Below are 15,819 nucleotides of genomic sequence, written 5' to 3' on the forward strand. Positions count from 1 at the left end.
CATCAAGGTACTCTCACCGATCTAAAGTCCCTTTCATATGGTTCGAGGAGTGTTATCACTATTCAACGGAAGTGAGACCTGTGACGCAGCCTTTCCCATGGGCTTTCCATTTAAGCCCGGTCTCAGTTTGAACGTTCCCCTCCAAGGGTACACAATAGGCAGATTGTGTGTACAGCACTGTTTGTTAAGGAGATAAATACTTTGGAAGTTTTCAATAAAATTGAAACTGTTTCCGGTCCTGCTGGTTTGCCCCTAATTCCTTACTGGTAACCGAGGCACCAGGGCTGAGGGGGGCAGAAGCATTTGGGAGGCCAGTGCCCCCCACCCCTCAGCAGACCACTTTACCACTCCTGTGGGGAGCGGGAGGAGGAGGAGGAAGTCTGGCCAACTCACAGCAGAGCGGCCTCCAGGAGACCCCCGTGCAGGATTGGGGTCTGTCCCCTCTCTCTTGCAGCTCTCTGCTCTGCCCCTGGGGGAGGTTCGACGATCAACTCTCTCCTTCCCCCAGGAGCGTGGCTGGTGTGGAAAATTCTGAGGATACTGTTCTTTCTAGTTCTTCTCTTTGACCAGATCCCTTTTCACCCACTCTGTCGGTGACCTTCCTGTCCCCTATGTCATTTTCCTCTAAGTTCTGGCGGGTGTTTCTTGCTGGCACCTCAGGTTCCCTGATGAAAAAGTCAGCTTAACTGGAGAGTTGGCCTCTCTTCTTTTAACTTTGACCAAGTTTCCCTTTGCTTCCTCTTCAATGACCTGATATGCAGGTCAGGGGTCTGGCCAAGAATGTGTTCGGAGCACCATATCCCTCCCAGAAGACGGACCACAAAGGATGAAGGTTGCTGAAGGCAGCCACCCTGGACAACGTGCAGCCCTGCCCTGGGCAGGAATGGCATCTGCTTGCCTGGAAGGGCAGGTTTCCACACCAGACACTGGCTTCCACTCACCGCGACTCAGTGTGTGTTCTGTCCTCTATAAAGCTCACAGGAGGACTTTCCAAGAGGAGCTGTGGTTTGACTGCTTCTGAGATTTGCTCCTGGCTCTCTTTCAACCCTTCCTGGCTTCGAGAATTTTCTACCTGGGATTTCCCCACCTCTTAACTGGGACCAAACCCACCCACAGAGGGTTGAAGAAGAGGGAATTATGACATCACAAGGGTGTACTTTCTCACCGTGGCTTGCAGAACTTGTTAAAATGGAGTTGGGTTGTTGGTGTCGTTTTTACCTTCGTTTTATTCTGGGTCCCTACACGTCACTACACGTGTAGCCACGTGTTCTGGTGTTGTGCCATGTAGCTAGAAGACTTCAGCGGATTCAGTTATTTTCAGCTGTATCTCCACAGTGTACCGAGAATATAAAAAAGTACCAGACTCCCTATAAAAGAGTCTTGGGACAGATGCGCTCACCTGTGCCAATCCGGCTGGTTTTTAGAAGTTCTGTTTTTTGAATAGAAGCTTACTGGTTCTTTATTCCAGAATGATGAATCGCATGTTTCAAGCACAGTCTTGAGAGATCCGCACCGTGAAAACTACAATACTCAGACCCGAGATTGTCGGGATAGTGGCGCCAGCACCCTGTGTTGCCGTCTCTGCCCTCGGGGGAGGCAGGGAGGCCGAGGAGTTTTGCCTTCACTGGTCCGGCCACTGGCAGGCAAAATCCACCAAGTGAGCCACAGCTCAGGAACTGAGCGGGTTGTTGGAATGCGGTCTGGTCCAGTGGTTTCCTGGGGACAGTCCTGTCCGGGAACGGTTTGTGGAGAAATTTGGCAGATCCCTTCCAAAGTCTGTTGCACCCAGTTCCCCTCAGTCTCTCAGGAGTTCAGCACCTGCCGGGAAGTGGGTGTTGAAAAACAGGGGTTTCTGATCTCATCCCCTGGGTGGGAAGCCCTGGAAGCAGCAGTGAGACCCACTGGGGTGTCGCTGATGAAACAGAAGGAAGGCTAACCCCACATGGCCTAAGAGGGGACAGAGATCCCAAGAGCTCAGTAAATTGAATGCTGGGCAACTTTTAGAACAAATTCCCTTCCCAGCTGGCTTGGGCTCGAGGGTCAGCAAATGAACCAAGCAGTGCCAGAAAGCCTTCCCTGCTGCTGGACGTGAAGACGTGGTCGGGGTTGGTCATTCCGGTGGGATGGGTGGAGAAGGACTCTTCCTGTCAGAGGAACGTTTTCTCTCAAGATTTGAAGAAGTTAAGCCTCATACCAGTAAGAAACCACAATCCTGTTGGAGTCTCACAGGTACTCGAGGGAAGCAGGGCTCTGAGGACCCCGTAGGGCTCAAGCCCAGAAAGAAATGAGTTCCCAATGACAATCCTTCTCCTTACGGGAGTCCGTCACACGTTCACATCTCAAGTACCGTGATGGGCTGCTAGCCTTTTTGCTGGCAAAAGAAAACGTAATATTGGCAGAGTCCTGGTTCCGTGATACCAGGCATGAAAAGAACAGAGATGAAAGGATTTCTCCCTTTAATGACAGGGACTGTACCCCTACTGGGTGAGGTACAAGACGTTGACAGGTGGCTCAGAGAAGACCCTCATGATGACACCGGGGGAGGACGAAGACGCTGAGTTAATTTGTGAGAGACGAGAAACCACGGACCATTTGAATGAGTTGGAGGCCAAACCTAAAGGAGACACGGTGACCTTCAGTTCCCTGCACACGGTGGGAAATGGAGTCAGCACTGGCCATCCTCTATTTTGGAGAAAAGTGGAAAGAGAAAGTATGGGGTTCTCTCCACATCCTCGTGGTTGGAGTGGCTGGCGCGACTGAGAAGGCAAGCTCAGCAGTAGTTTGAGATATTGTACGGGGTCAGGCTTCACGATCCAAGCTCCCCCCCATCCTGTCTGGAGGTGAAGAGCTGCGGTTATGCACACATGGAAAACGCTGCACAGCCACTGTGCTCAGAAACGGTCCAGAACAGGGCAGAAGCCAAGTGGCAAATGGGACATCTGAAATGCTGATTCCATCCCTTTGGGGAAAAGAATGTATTTTGTATGGCAGGAAGTGTTTCTCGAAGTATTTGCACAGCACCCTAAGTGGCCGAAGTTTAACAGATTCGTTAAGTTGGGAATACGTTTTGAAACGGCACTGACGGCTCTCGTGAGTCGATGGGGGTGGCTTGGACGCCCCATAAAGCACAGAGAACCGATTCCTGCCAGAGTGAGGTGATGGAATAGCGGGAGATCCAGAAAGAGAAAACAGAAGGGATGAGTCCTGCTTTGACCCCGGAGCACCCTCTATTATTCGAAGCTATCAATCTAACAGGAACTTCATATGAAACGACCCTGTTCTTCACATGGATGGTGGTTTCATATCCTTTAGTGCATTGAGCAGAATGTTTCCAAGATAGCAGAGGAACAAATCCACACAGACCTGCTTCTTTGTGACCACAACCCCCACCCCCAACCCGCCCCGTGAGTGGTGAGAGCCTAGAGCTACATGTGCAACACTGACAGCTCAGAAAAGAGCTTTCCCTCCCGGCTGCTGGGAGGATGAGCTCACGGCCTGATGGGTGAGGGCAGCCCCCTGTGCTGCCTGCTTTTGCAGAAGAATTAGTGTTGGTAGCTCACAGCTCATCACAGGCAAATTAGCACAGAACACCAGAGTGGAAGCTGGGCATAAACTAGGTCTGTTCATTAATGTGACCCAGAAATCTTGGATTCTATTTCATAATTGATTTTTGTCTATGGAATCCAGAAGTCATTTCAGGTCTTGAACGTTTCTACTTTCTTCTGAAAGGAAGGCAGAAGACATCCACTTCGTAATGGCATTTAAGGACTTAGCTGTGTGCTCTTGGAACAGTGGGATGCGATCTCCAGGAGGCAGTCCTTTCTCTGCAATGAGTTTTTGGGGCTCAGGTAGGAGAGCTAAGCCAATCCCCTCTTTCGAGATCTTTCAAGATCCCCGTTCTTTTAATGGTGCCAGGAATAGGACACTGAATGCGGGGATAAACATAGAATGTATACTTTCCAAAATAAGTTGAAGGGATTTACTACATTTTCTTACCAGAGCTTTAAAAGTCAATCACTCTGGAGACATTGATTCACACTGAATGGCCCCAAAGGTGACACGGGGCTGCTGGAGAAGGCAGTCCTACATGTGCGTCCTTAGCACTGACCCAGGTACAGCCTGGCTGTCAGGGTTTGGGTCCCTTGTTTTTGTGAGGGGAGGGAAAGAGGGAGTTCATTTTTAATCAGGTCTCCCTGCTACCTGGGTTAAGTAATGAAGGCAGAATGAGTATTAATTTGAAGCTCACAAACTTTCATAATACAATGAAAACTATTTTGGTTCTTAGATAGTTCCTTAGATAGTTCATTACCGTTGTAGGACTCCTGCTATGTAAATCGCAAATTTATAGTCCTGCGACTATTTTAAAACTTCACGTATAGGAGTTGACCATGGTTTTGGTTGTCTCCTAAAGCCTGGGCAATCGCATCTACTTCTATCTCTGAAAAAATCCAAAGGGGAGCTGTGGAAATGTGCATGGGAACCCTTGCACACATAGGTGCACGAGCACCCTATGGCCAGAGGTCATATGATCAGAGAGGTCAGAGGGAACTCCAGGGCAGAGCAAGGAAGTGCGCTAAGACTCATCAGTAAAAACAACAATTAACAGTTACAAATTAGAACTGAGAGCGGGGTTGCTCAAAATCTGGTTTTACTGTTTCCTATGAAGTAACAAAGAAGGTGTCAGGTTATCTAACATCTCTGATCTTGTAGGTGCGAGGGCAGATGCATCCTGAATTGGGTCCTCTTAGGAAAACAAGACAAAGAACTCATCAGAAAGACAGCACAACCTCTGACCTCTCAAAAACAGAACGATGGTAAGGATCCCAGGGTGTCCAGGTAGTGCGCTGGCAGTGACCCAGGGACTGAAGACACAGCTGGGAGGGTGGCAGCCATGCCAGTGCAGATCGGGACACCTTCTCAGAGGACTCAAGACCCACTCCGGAATTCTGCACACAAGTAATTTTTTTTTTGATCTGGAAAATTTTATTAAGCAATAGCTGGACAACTTTTACAACTTCAAATCATCAAGAAAAAAAAAATAAGAGATTAATCCATCTCAATAATAAAGACAGAAAATAATTCGGACCAACCACGTCATTTTGAATGCAAACCATGAATGCCTTCTAGAATACCCCACACACAATCTAATATACAAAGTACATCAGCAGAGAGCCAAATAAGGGTGAGCTCATTAGAGTGCAAGTGGGACTCTCAGCAGATCTTGCTTGGAAAGTCAAACAAAGCAGGATGCTGGAATTGAGAAACAAAGCAACACAGGTGGGACGGAGGCGCACACAGCAGCGTGCTATCCCCAAGGTTTGGCTAAGAACATGCTGGTGGTCTGGTTTGGTCAGGGACCTGTGCACCTGCACTGTGCACTTACAGTTTAAAAAAAAAAAAAGAAAAGAAAAAGAAAACGCCAGTAGTAATAAACCCAGAAATTATGTTCAAATTTACAGTACCAAAATAATGCATTTATAAACAAATGCGAAAACAATACCCCTTTGGTAAATAATACAGTGCCTTTTTCAGTAAAACGCATAACCCATGCTTCTCTACAACATGAAAAAAAATTTATCTACAACAAACAACAGGATCTTAGAAACCTACCCCCTCCCCTTTAAAAGAACTTGTAAACAGGAAATATTGGTACAAGTTACAAGAAAATTGCACAAAGCCAAAGAAATGAAAATAAAATTAGCCACAACTTTTCAGAGTTTCCATCAGCCGGAGCGAAGGGAATACACAGATGGTGACGAGATCTGAGTTGTGTGCGATGACGAAATCCCAGGAACTCAAAGAACAGTTTTGACATATTTTGTCTCAACTAACTTTGTTCACAACTACTGACCCGGCCAAGGGATAGATGGCCCACACAGGGACACGATGGGTTCCTTTCAAAAAATCTTTTCAACTTGCAGATAGCGAACACTGCAGAAGTAACTCAAGAATTCACACCTGCCTGGGTACAGGCTCCTTGGTTCTTTTCTCAATCCACTCTACAGTTTGCGGGGGTAAATGGGGACTTACTCAGGGGCTGTTCTCCAGGGAGTCCACCGAGCAGGGCACACGCATGTGGAGTCTCCTGTGTCTTACCTGACTGAAACCGGTAATTTTGTGTTTTTTTTTTAGGAGAACAAACACCATTCCAAAAGCATTTGTTTCTAGAGGTGAACCTGCTAAGGCTTATTTTAAATGCATGGGTTCATATTCACGGGAGAGCTCATTAATGCTGGAAAAGCAATGCTTCTCTATAAAAAGGCAATGATTTTGAAACATACCTTCCCAGTTTGTACAGTGGCATGAGGAGACGGTCCCACTTTGAGACCTCAGGCTGTTAGAGCTGGACAGGAATGGAGAATTTTGTCCAGGCCAGGTCATCCCTGTCATGTTACAGATGGACAAATGGAAGCCCGAGGTCACCCTCCAACTTGGTGGCAGAGCAGGCTTGACCCCAGGTTCAAAAGAATTACAGGATGAACGTACAGGTTTTTGCCCGTCCTCACAGGACACTCCACCGGGGAGCAATGGACACAGGGGAAAAAGACTAACCTGCAAAATCCTGACTTCCGCGGCCATCAGAGCCTTGGCGTTTTCCTGCTTCCGTGGCATCGATTTCTCTTAGGCTATCCACTCAGTGGATATGCCGTCCGCAAATCTGCACCTTTGGTTTGATGAGGTTAGAGTGGAAACAAACTTAAAATTGGTTTTTATGTTTGTTAATACACTGCTTCCTTCAAAAAGGCAAGGATTCTTTAAGTAGTTGATGGGGCTGATGGTTTTAAATTTAGAGATTCAATGAGGTATCTCAATATTCATAAGTTGCTATTAATAAATATGAAGTATGTAGAATTCTGTTTAAAGCACTACTTTAGTAGTATTTAATACATTGAGACTGAATAAAAATGACTTTTTAAAGTAAGTGAAGCCATCACCATCAACTTGAAAGATACTACATCACGAGTGCACAGACCCGTGGAAGTATGAGGTGTGTAGGCCTGTTTCCCTCCTTTGGGCCAGAGCACAGGGCTGGGCAGCCGCTGCCCTCGGGTATGCAGACCTCCCGGACCAGGCCTCTGTCTCCACGTGCGGAAGAGGCCTTTTGGGGAATGAGCTCAGAATTTAGAAAAGTTGAATTATTTGCTACAAATACTCACTTTCTTTTCACAAATATATCTGCAGTTTTTATGCCAAGGATTTCCCCCTCTACTTGCTCTTAGTAATAAGAAAAACTCTAAAATGTATTTTTTCATGGTCTCTGTATCTTAAGAACCAATCTGAGAATCTGGAAAGCAAACACTTACTGACAATAGTGCCTTCCTTTGCTGCTCTCATTCCTCTTTACATTTCATAGCACCTTTTATTTTTAACTAAAAACAAAATGTTCAAAAGAGGGGGCACTATTATTTTAGGATGTGTTGTCTCAAAGAAATCGACTCTTCTGTATATAATCAATACCAAAGAATGCAAAAAAAAAATTGCCTTTAAAGGATTAATAGGATATTTTTCCCAATTAGAAAAGTTACAAATTGTCCAGCAGAAAAAACCTTCTATCATATCCTCTTTATTTCTTGCAGCAAAATATGCTGCTACCAAATAACTCGTTACAAACACACTATTTTTCTAAATAAATAAAATGGGCATAACTCACCAGTACATAGTAACAAAAGAATTCCTAAGAACACTATTAAAGCAAGATAAATAATCTCTTGGACAACAAAACAGGGGAACTGCATTTAAATTATTTTAGAAATAGGTCATAACCATTATTGCACAACTAATAATAAGCATTGAAACATCTTACCAAGCTACAGAAACTCCTATAAAAGAATTATATAATTCTGAATACACTGCTATATTCTTTCTCAAAGAATTGACCCACAAAAAATCAGGTTCAATATTTTAAAATACAAGATGGAAAACTCGGACGTTAGGTGGGAGCTGTCCTCATCTGTGTTTCTTCAGGGTTTGGAGAGAATGGTGAGTGATGCTGTCTTGCTGTGGGGAAGGAATGGGCTGGTTTCTTTTCTAGTTTTTAAACCAAAAGAAGGAATGTAAAAATACATACTTTCAAAAGACTTCTCTACAGTGTCTCTCATTTGTCTGCTCCAAACAAAATCCAAACGGAGGACTCCCTGCCAGTAGACAGTCCCATGCTCCTGTCCTAAAGACATCACATGTTTGAGTAACTGACAACCATGAACCGGGTTTGTTACCGGGGCTCAGTGCTGCCCTCGGTGTCCCCTAAGGAGGAGGCGAAGGGAAAAGATCATCTTGGATTTTTCTTTCTTTTTTCTTTTTTGTAATTAACCAGCTGTCTTAAGTACTATAATTTTAATAATGTGTTCCCAGTGGTTCATCTCCTCAGTAAACAGTCTATACAATTAATAAAGAACTTTTTTTCCCCTCCCAGTACAATTGTGGGACTTGTTTCAAAGAGATAACTATACCTCTTTTAACACCCTGGCAAATGCCTATGGTTTTGTTACATTTCTAACCTATCAGGAAACATCTCTAGTCAACTGGGTTTTAACGTGGCTGAGAAGAAAGGCGCACTTTCAGACCAATGTCTCAGCATCTCCGGAAAGAGAAGGTGCGGCAGCTTATCTAGTGGGAAGGAGAACGTCTTCGGCCACGCTTTCCAGACTAAACAACAGAGGGGCAGAGGCGACAAAGGTGGCTTTCAGCAGGTGAGTACCTAGTGGTCGCCCAAGGTGCTAGGCGGCCAGGCGGCTACCCCACGACACACCAGGACTGATCTGTTCTGTCCCTCCCTTCTCTGAAAGACAAGCCTCCCTGAACCGGTGGGATTCTGCCATGTTCTAAGATGAAATGGGTGGGGTCTCTGGTGGGAACAGCCTCCGAGAGGAGCCGAGCCCGTGTACCATTCCGGGTCCCGCCGGCTGGGCCCCTCGCGGACGCCCCCTCCTGGGAGCCCACTGGGAGCCCACTCCTGGGAGCCCCACAGCGCGGCCTCCGTAACCCCCTACTGCCACCAAGTAGCCCCTGGGGAAGTAACAGGACGGGTGTGGATTCAACGCCCTCTCCAAGAACCTGGACCCTCAGGACTTTTGGTTCTTTTTACAGAGCGTTTTGTTTCCACAAGAGTGGTTATGGTACGAAGGCGTCACAGAGCGAGACGCGTAAGCACGGAGATCCGCGGGCGGGCGGTGTCCCTTCCTCCCGGGGGCCCCCCGTCCCGGCGCGGACAGAAGCAAACGCAGCAGGACATCCCCACAGCAACTGTGTTTCCTAAAGGAACACCAGGTGCCTCACACCCTCTGCTTGCAAATCCCATTCTTCCCGTATTCTTTTTGTTTGAAAAGAAAGAAGAAAGAGAAACAATAAAGGATTATAAAAGGCCAAACAAATGACAACAATTAAAGGTCAGTCCCTTCTCCTGGGCCTGACAGATTCTTCCAGTTTTGCTCTTGTCTTCTGGTCCCAGACACCGGGGCCCCGGGCGACATCTCAAGCGAGTGGCGCCGCAAGGAGGCCTCTCCGTCCGCCCCACACCAGTGTCCTCACTTCAGGCGCTGAGTCACGTTGGCTAGGGCCACGGCGAAGGCCTGCACAGCCGAGAAGGGGTACTGGAAGTCCAGAATGTATGCGCTGCCATCAATCCTTCCAAACTGCATCACCTGGAGTCGGGCGGAGCGGGCAGAGAAGTAGAGACATGAAGACAGCACGAGGTGGGAAACAACCACGTCCGCATGGCTCCGGAGGGAAGGGGACAGCCAGTCTGGGAGGCTGGTGTGCCGACCGGAAAGACTCTGACCAAGCTTCTCGATCTCACCGCGAGTTTGTCAGAAATAAAGCGGGCGAGGGAACATGTCAAACATGCAAGTGGGAAGATAATGAGAAAAATTCGGAGCGTGGAAAGCTCCGCAGCTCAAATAAAGCGGTTTCCTCACCAAGGAAGCAGAAAGGAGAACGGACAAGTTGAAGGAAGAACCTACAGGCTAGTAAAGGGTTAAGAGACACATCAATCCTCACGGTGGAATGTCACTGCTCAGAGAGGGATAAAACACTGTCACCTCCTTCCCCTGGTGCTCCTCTCCTAAGCTCCCTTTCTTTTGTCCTTTCAGTGCTTACCGGCCCGCATCCTATCCCTGCACAACATGCATCCGTGTGTGTTCACGGTCTTTCTTCCATTGCTGCTCCACTCCAGGAGCACAGGGACTTTCCCTGTTTTCCCCAGGGCTCTAGCTTCAGTGCCTGCAGCAAGCCCGGCAAGCTCTCTGTGAAGGCTGATGATGAGGGTTTTAGGCCTTATGGGTCACGGGGTCTTTGCCACAGCTCTAACCCCGCAGCAGGACAAAAACAGCCTCAGCCAATGTTCAGCAGACGCCCATGGCTGCGTTCCAATAAAACTTTATAAAAAAGGGCAGCGGGATGGACTGGTCTGTGGGCCACCAACTGCTGACTCCTGGCACAGAGGACTGCCAGGCAGATGCTCACTAAATATTTGCTGAGTGAATTAATGAACATGAGATTTAAACATGCAGGGTGACGGCAATTCCCAGGACGGTAAGATGTGTGTGCAGAACGACAGTGACGCGGCATGGTGAGAGCTACCGTTTCAGGCTGCAGCAGGGACCAGTGACAAGTCACCCCGTGTGTCATGTACCTTACGCCAAAGAATCAGGGAAGGACTCAGTCATAAATACACTGGAAGAGGCAAACCCACACTGGCTAATTATTATGTCTAGGGAAAGAAAAACTGTACAGGAAAAAGGAAATATAATTAAGCCGTCATCTGTGGCTCAGCTGTAAATCATGTACGCGGGCAGAATGAACCCCCACTGAGTACGCTGAGTAAGAACAGGGGAAGTTCATGTGTGCATACATGGCAGTGGGGCGATCCAAACCAACCCTCCTACCCCTCAGGAACAAGTCGATACATGATGTGAAAAACTGAAAAATCAATAAACAGAAGTGGGAACACGTTGTCAACTACCAGAAGCAATGGAGCTGGAAGAACGTGTGTCCCGGAGGAGAGTGGGGTTTGGGAGGGGGCCCGCGTGCTGGGCAGGGAGGGGCCCGCTAGTTTTCCTCCTGGATCTCACAGAATCATCTGATTTTGAAAAATCAGTACACGTGCTGCTTTGACGATAAGTTAAAAAAAAAAAAAAAAAAGCCAGCAATGGCACCCTGTAAAGTACAACCACGATCGGCCCCACTTGAGAGCCACCATTGTGTTCTGCATTTCTCCAGGGGCTCCTGCAGGCCGAAGCAGGGCCATCCTTCAGCAGGTTTTCAGCCCCCCACCCCACCCGACTGCTCAAGACCAGAATGCAGCGATCCCTGCCATGGCCCCAGGCATGCTTGCTTACCTGCCGCCCCTCCAGCTCGATCTGGAAGTTCTTGGCCGACTCCTGGGTCACCCGTCCCCCGAAGTCCAGCTGGTACACCTGTGTGGCTTCGTTCCACAGAGGCTGCTTGTTGGCCATGACATACACGAAGCCCTGGCTGCCCAGCCGCCCGTCCTCCTTCTCGCTGGCTTTCCGGCACTTGAACTCTTCCAGCTCGCTGGCCGTCCTCAGGCTCCGCTTGCTTTTCCAGCCCTTCTTGCTGCCCTGGCTCTGGTTCATCAGCTCATCCCCGCTGATGAACAGCTCGGGCTCGCTCTCGGAGCTGTCCTGGAACTCATTCGTCTTGTTCAACTTCTTGGACTTCAGTTGGTCTTTCTGACTCTTCACTTTCTTCTTCTCTCTCCCGAGGCGGGGGCTGGAGATCAGGGAATTAAAGTCACTCAGAGTCCGCGCCTCCTTCTTCACTTTGCCCTCCGTGATGGCCTGAACGTTTCCTTCCTCCGCTCGGCTGTCCAGGCGCTTCCGGTTCTTCTTCCCGAATTTCTCTGTCCGCTGGGGGACCGGGCTTTCTGTCAGGGAGAGGACTTCTTGGAAGTTGTCTGTGGTCTCTACCATCACCTCGGTACCCAAGTGGCTTTGGAGGTCAGTGGGCGGTGGCGACACGAGGGGCTTCTCTATCACCAGGTGTGCCTTGGGGGGCAGAGTGCCCTGGGGGTTTTGCACGGGCGGGCAAGGGCTATAGGAACTCCAGGGGTGCAAGGCGATAGGCGGCAGCTGTAAACTCGAGCAGGTGCTGCTTCCCGGATACATGGGGGGCAGGGCGCAGTAGGAGAGGCTGGGTGGGTAGGTGGGCTGCAGAACCACTGCCGACTCCTGCGGTGCAAACGGCGTGGGGGACAGGGCGTCTTTTGGGGAGCAGGGAGCCTGCACTCCCGGCAAAGGGGGTGTGTTATAGCTTCCTGGATACGGCATTCCCATCCCATAGCCTGTGTGGAAAGTGGCAGTAGGACTGGCGGGAGACTTGGGGGAGACAAAGGGCACTCGGGACACATCCAGGTGCTGGCTCTGACCTACAATAAGGGGGGGCAGTTTCAGGGGATTGGGCACTGCAGTCTGTGCTGTCCTTTCCTGAGGAACCCAAATGTCCTCCCCCAGCACAGGGTCCCACTGGTAAGGTGGTGGCCGTTTTACAGCCACAGCAGCTTCGGGCAGCGCAGGGTGCCTCAGGGGCTTCTCCACCTGACAGTGCTGGGCCAGCGCCTCGTCCTCAGTGAAGGCCGAGTTCACATAGTCGGCGCGGTCGCGGGTCCCGTCTGGCGGGCTCAGGAGGCTGTAGGACGACTGGGAGGTCAGCGGGGAGGTGCTGGCGGCGTGCGCCAGGCCTGATCCCGGCTGTGCGCCCCCCGCACCCCCGGCGCCCGGCTCGGGCCGCCCAGCCGCACCCCCGCCGCTGCACTGGCTGCAGGTGTACAGGGCCGGAGGGGGCCGCGATGGGAACTGCACCGTGCCCTTAGGCTTGGGCGGGTGCTGCAGTGGGGCCCTCGGGGGCTCGGCCAGCTGCGCCGCCTTGAGTGCCACCTCGCGGTTGTTCCTGCGCAGCGTGGCGTGGATGAGACTGTCGGGCCTCTGGGCAGCACCCCGGCCGGGCACCAGCGGGCCGGCGATTTCGGGGTATGGGGGTGGGTCTCCGGTCGGGATGGAGTAGCGGGGGACCGTCAGGCGGTTCAGGGTCGCACTGGTGCAGGGCTGGGGGACCTTCTTCTCCGTGGCGGTGAGCCTCAGGGTGGCCGAGCTGCCCGGGCCGGGGAGGGTGTAGGTGTTCTGGGAGCAGAGCATCCGCGTTCGCGGCCGGCACACCTCCTCCACGTTGCCGCTGCTGTCGAAGGTGGTGATCCTCTCGTACCCCAGGGGCGTCTGGTAATGGGCTGCTGTGGGGTACAGGGAGAAGTCGCCCTTCTTCAGGCACGTATCTACCGGGGGTTGCGGGGGCGGCAGCGGGGGCGGCGGTGCTGCGGTGGTGGGGGCTGCGGGGATGGTTCCGGGGTAGGGGGGTGGTGGGTTCATCTTTGCCACCTGGACCTCCTGTGGGGCACTGAACACCACTGCGTCCCCTTCTGCGGCCAGCTGCGCCACTGGCCGTAGGGCCTTGGCGGACTTCTGTAGGTGGTCATGATCTCGGTCTCCATGGTCCACCACCGACAGCTGGATGGCTCCCTGGGTGGGAGGCGGCAGGGACAGCTGAGCAGGGCTGGGGACGATGCGGCCCATCTCCACACCTCCGAAGATCACCTGTCCGGGGCTGGAGTAGCGGTTGGAGATGGGGTACTGGGTGGCACTGTCACTTCCGTGCTCAGATGTCCCCACTGCCGTGGTCTGATTGGTCAGGACGTCCAGCTGCACATTCTGATTGGCCAGGAGGGACTGCACCAAGCCTATGCTCTGAGTAGGGGACATCGCCTGTGCCGAGCTGTGAATGGGCGCAATGGGGATGTTCACCGTGCATGGGGGGTTGTTCTCAGGCACACCAGATGCTCCTGTCACTGGAAGGAAAAGGGAAAAAATGAAATGCTTCCAAAACAGTGCTGTGAAACTGGATCAGAATAAGTAACATAACAACTAATCAACTCATCCAGTCCTTCTGCATACAAAATGCAATTGCTACGGACGGAGAGAAGTTTGCTTGGGGAAAAGCTAGACCTTTCACACAAGTTCTACAGACTTTCTCTAAGGTTTCTGGAAGGACACAGGCAAAGATTTCCAATGAATATACTTTTGAACCTTCTGAACTTGGTACCTAAATGGTACCAGGGCACATACTTATCTGTTTTTTAAAAATTTTATTTATTTCTATTTTTTAATACTTAACTGTTTAAAAAGGTGCTTTTTACTCATGAATTCATAAAATGGCCCACTCTTTTATGCAAGAAGAGAATTCTGATATGTAGCATGACACTCCACGGGGCACTCACAATGCCTAGTGCCCGGGGTAGGTTTACCCACAATTACAGAATGGTTAATATGGGAAGTGTTAAGCAGCAGATGTACATGTGAAATTTGTACACAAGTTAAGTTTCTGTAAATAGAACCATGTAAAAGGCAGTAGAGATACCAAAGAAAAGAATCTTCTAGCAAATAAGCATTATTTGGGAAGGATCATTTCCTAATTTATGTGCTGTTCAGCATTTCTAACAGTGTGTAAGGTACAGCCCCCCTCTGTAAAATCCCGTAACTATAGTCTATCTGTACAGAGAGGGTACTTAACGAAGCACGAATTCGAGCGATGCCCTACAGACCACAGGCAGGGGCTCAGAACCACCGTTTAGACCGCCTGGCTTAAAGTACCATCAGGCACTGGCAAGTTTGCTTATTTGGGCCTTTAAGTGCCACACGGCAACTAGCGCATGCGCAGCAACAGCATTTGCCTAGCTGGCTGCAAAGGCTGTCGGACCTTCAACCACAGCTACAGGACAAGGGCAGCTAGCTCATCGAAAGCTGCCGGGGCACCGGGGTGGCTCAGTTGGTTAAGCGTCTGCCTTCAGCTCAGGTGATGATCTCGGGGTCCTGGGATTGAGCCCCACATTGGGCTCTCTGCTCAGTGCGGAGCCTGCTTCTCCCTCTCCCTCTGCCTGCTGCTCCCTACTCACGTTTTCTCTCTCTCTCTAATAGATAAATAAATCTTAAAAAGAAAAAAAAAAAAAAGCTAAGCCCACCCTTGGTTCTGTCAGATTCCCCCTTCCCTGGGGCCCACTAGCGAGATACAACTATCTCCTGGCTGTGTGAACCTGGGTCTGTCTCATTTTTTATTAATCCTGTTCAGATCCTCCTCCAGATGTTCACCCATCTGCACGGAGCACTGAGTGCCGGGCTCTTCCAGACTCTACAAAGAAGAGTCTCTCCGTCGTCAGCATTAAGTGGGGGGGCCTGAGAGAAAATGCTGCCCCGACTGGGAAGCCCAGACGGGAACAGCAGCAGGTGAGGGCGGAGCACTGGGGAGCGGCACAAGTCTCATTCCGGGAGCCCAGGGAGGGCGTTATTCAGAAGGTGTGTCCGATGCTGCTCCAGATTCTGAAGTGGCAGGGGACGTGCTGTATGCGAAGCTCACGTGTGTGAGGCTTCACCGAACCGCAGACTGATGGGGCCGCAAAACCGTGCCCATTAGGACTTGGATGGTCTAGAACGCCTGCTGCCCCTCTGAGGAGAGCTACAACCATGGGAAAACCAAAGACGGCTCCTCTCCAGAAGTACAAATAATTTTACAGGTAAAAACCTGTGAAAAAGGTAAACAACTGGGCTAAGAGAAGATAACCCCCCAAGTTCAGAGCCTGAGCTGGCCTGCGTGTCCTTCCCTGTTCCACGGCAAGAACCACAGCCCCTCTATTCCAGACCCACCAGATACAGAAGTCAGTGGCCCGTGTAGGATTCCTCTGGCTCAAAAACCAGAGACTTTTAGAACCTGCTTGGTTCTAAGTAGAGAAGTCCTTATATTTATAAAATTACAGGTAGA

The 15,819-nt window shown here is 50.2% G+C and overlaps 1 protein-coding gene across 1 annotated transcript in view; it reads right to left on the minus strand.

Annotated features, from left to right (window-relative positions):
• Positions 1-4,966: 4,966 nt before the first annotated feature.
• Positions 4,967-15,819, minus strand: part of LOC111158694 (tubby like protein 4) — a 228,917-nt gene continuing 218,064 nt past the window's right edge. The window contains exons 14-15 of the mRNA XM_022520902.1: positions 11,337-13,855; positions 4,967-9,641 (exon numbers count right to left, since the gene is read on the minus strand). Coding sequence (XP_022376610.1) covers positions 9,525-9,641; positions 11,337-13,855 — 2,636 coding nt within the window. The 3' untranslated portion in view covers positions 4,967-9,524. The remainder of the gene's footprint in view (positions 9,642-11,336; positions 13,856-15,819) is intronic.

This window comes from Enhydra lutris, unplaced genomic scaffold, assembly GCF_002288905.1.
Source record: "Enhydra lutris kenyoni isolate GAN:26980312 unplaced genomic scaffold, ASM228890v2 scaffoldscaffold62, whole genome shotgun sequence".
Lineage (NCBI taxonomy): Eukaryota > Metazoa > Chordata > Mammalia > Carnivora > Mustelidae > Enhydra > Enhydra lutris.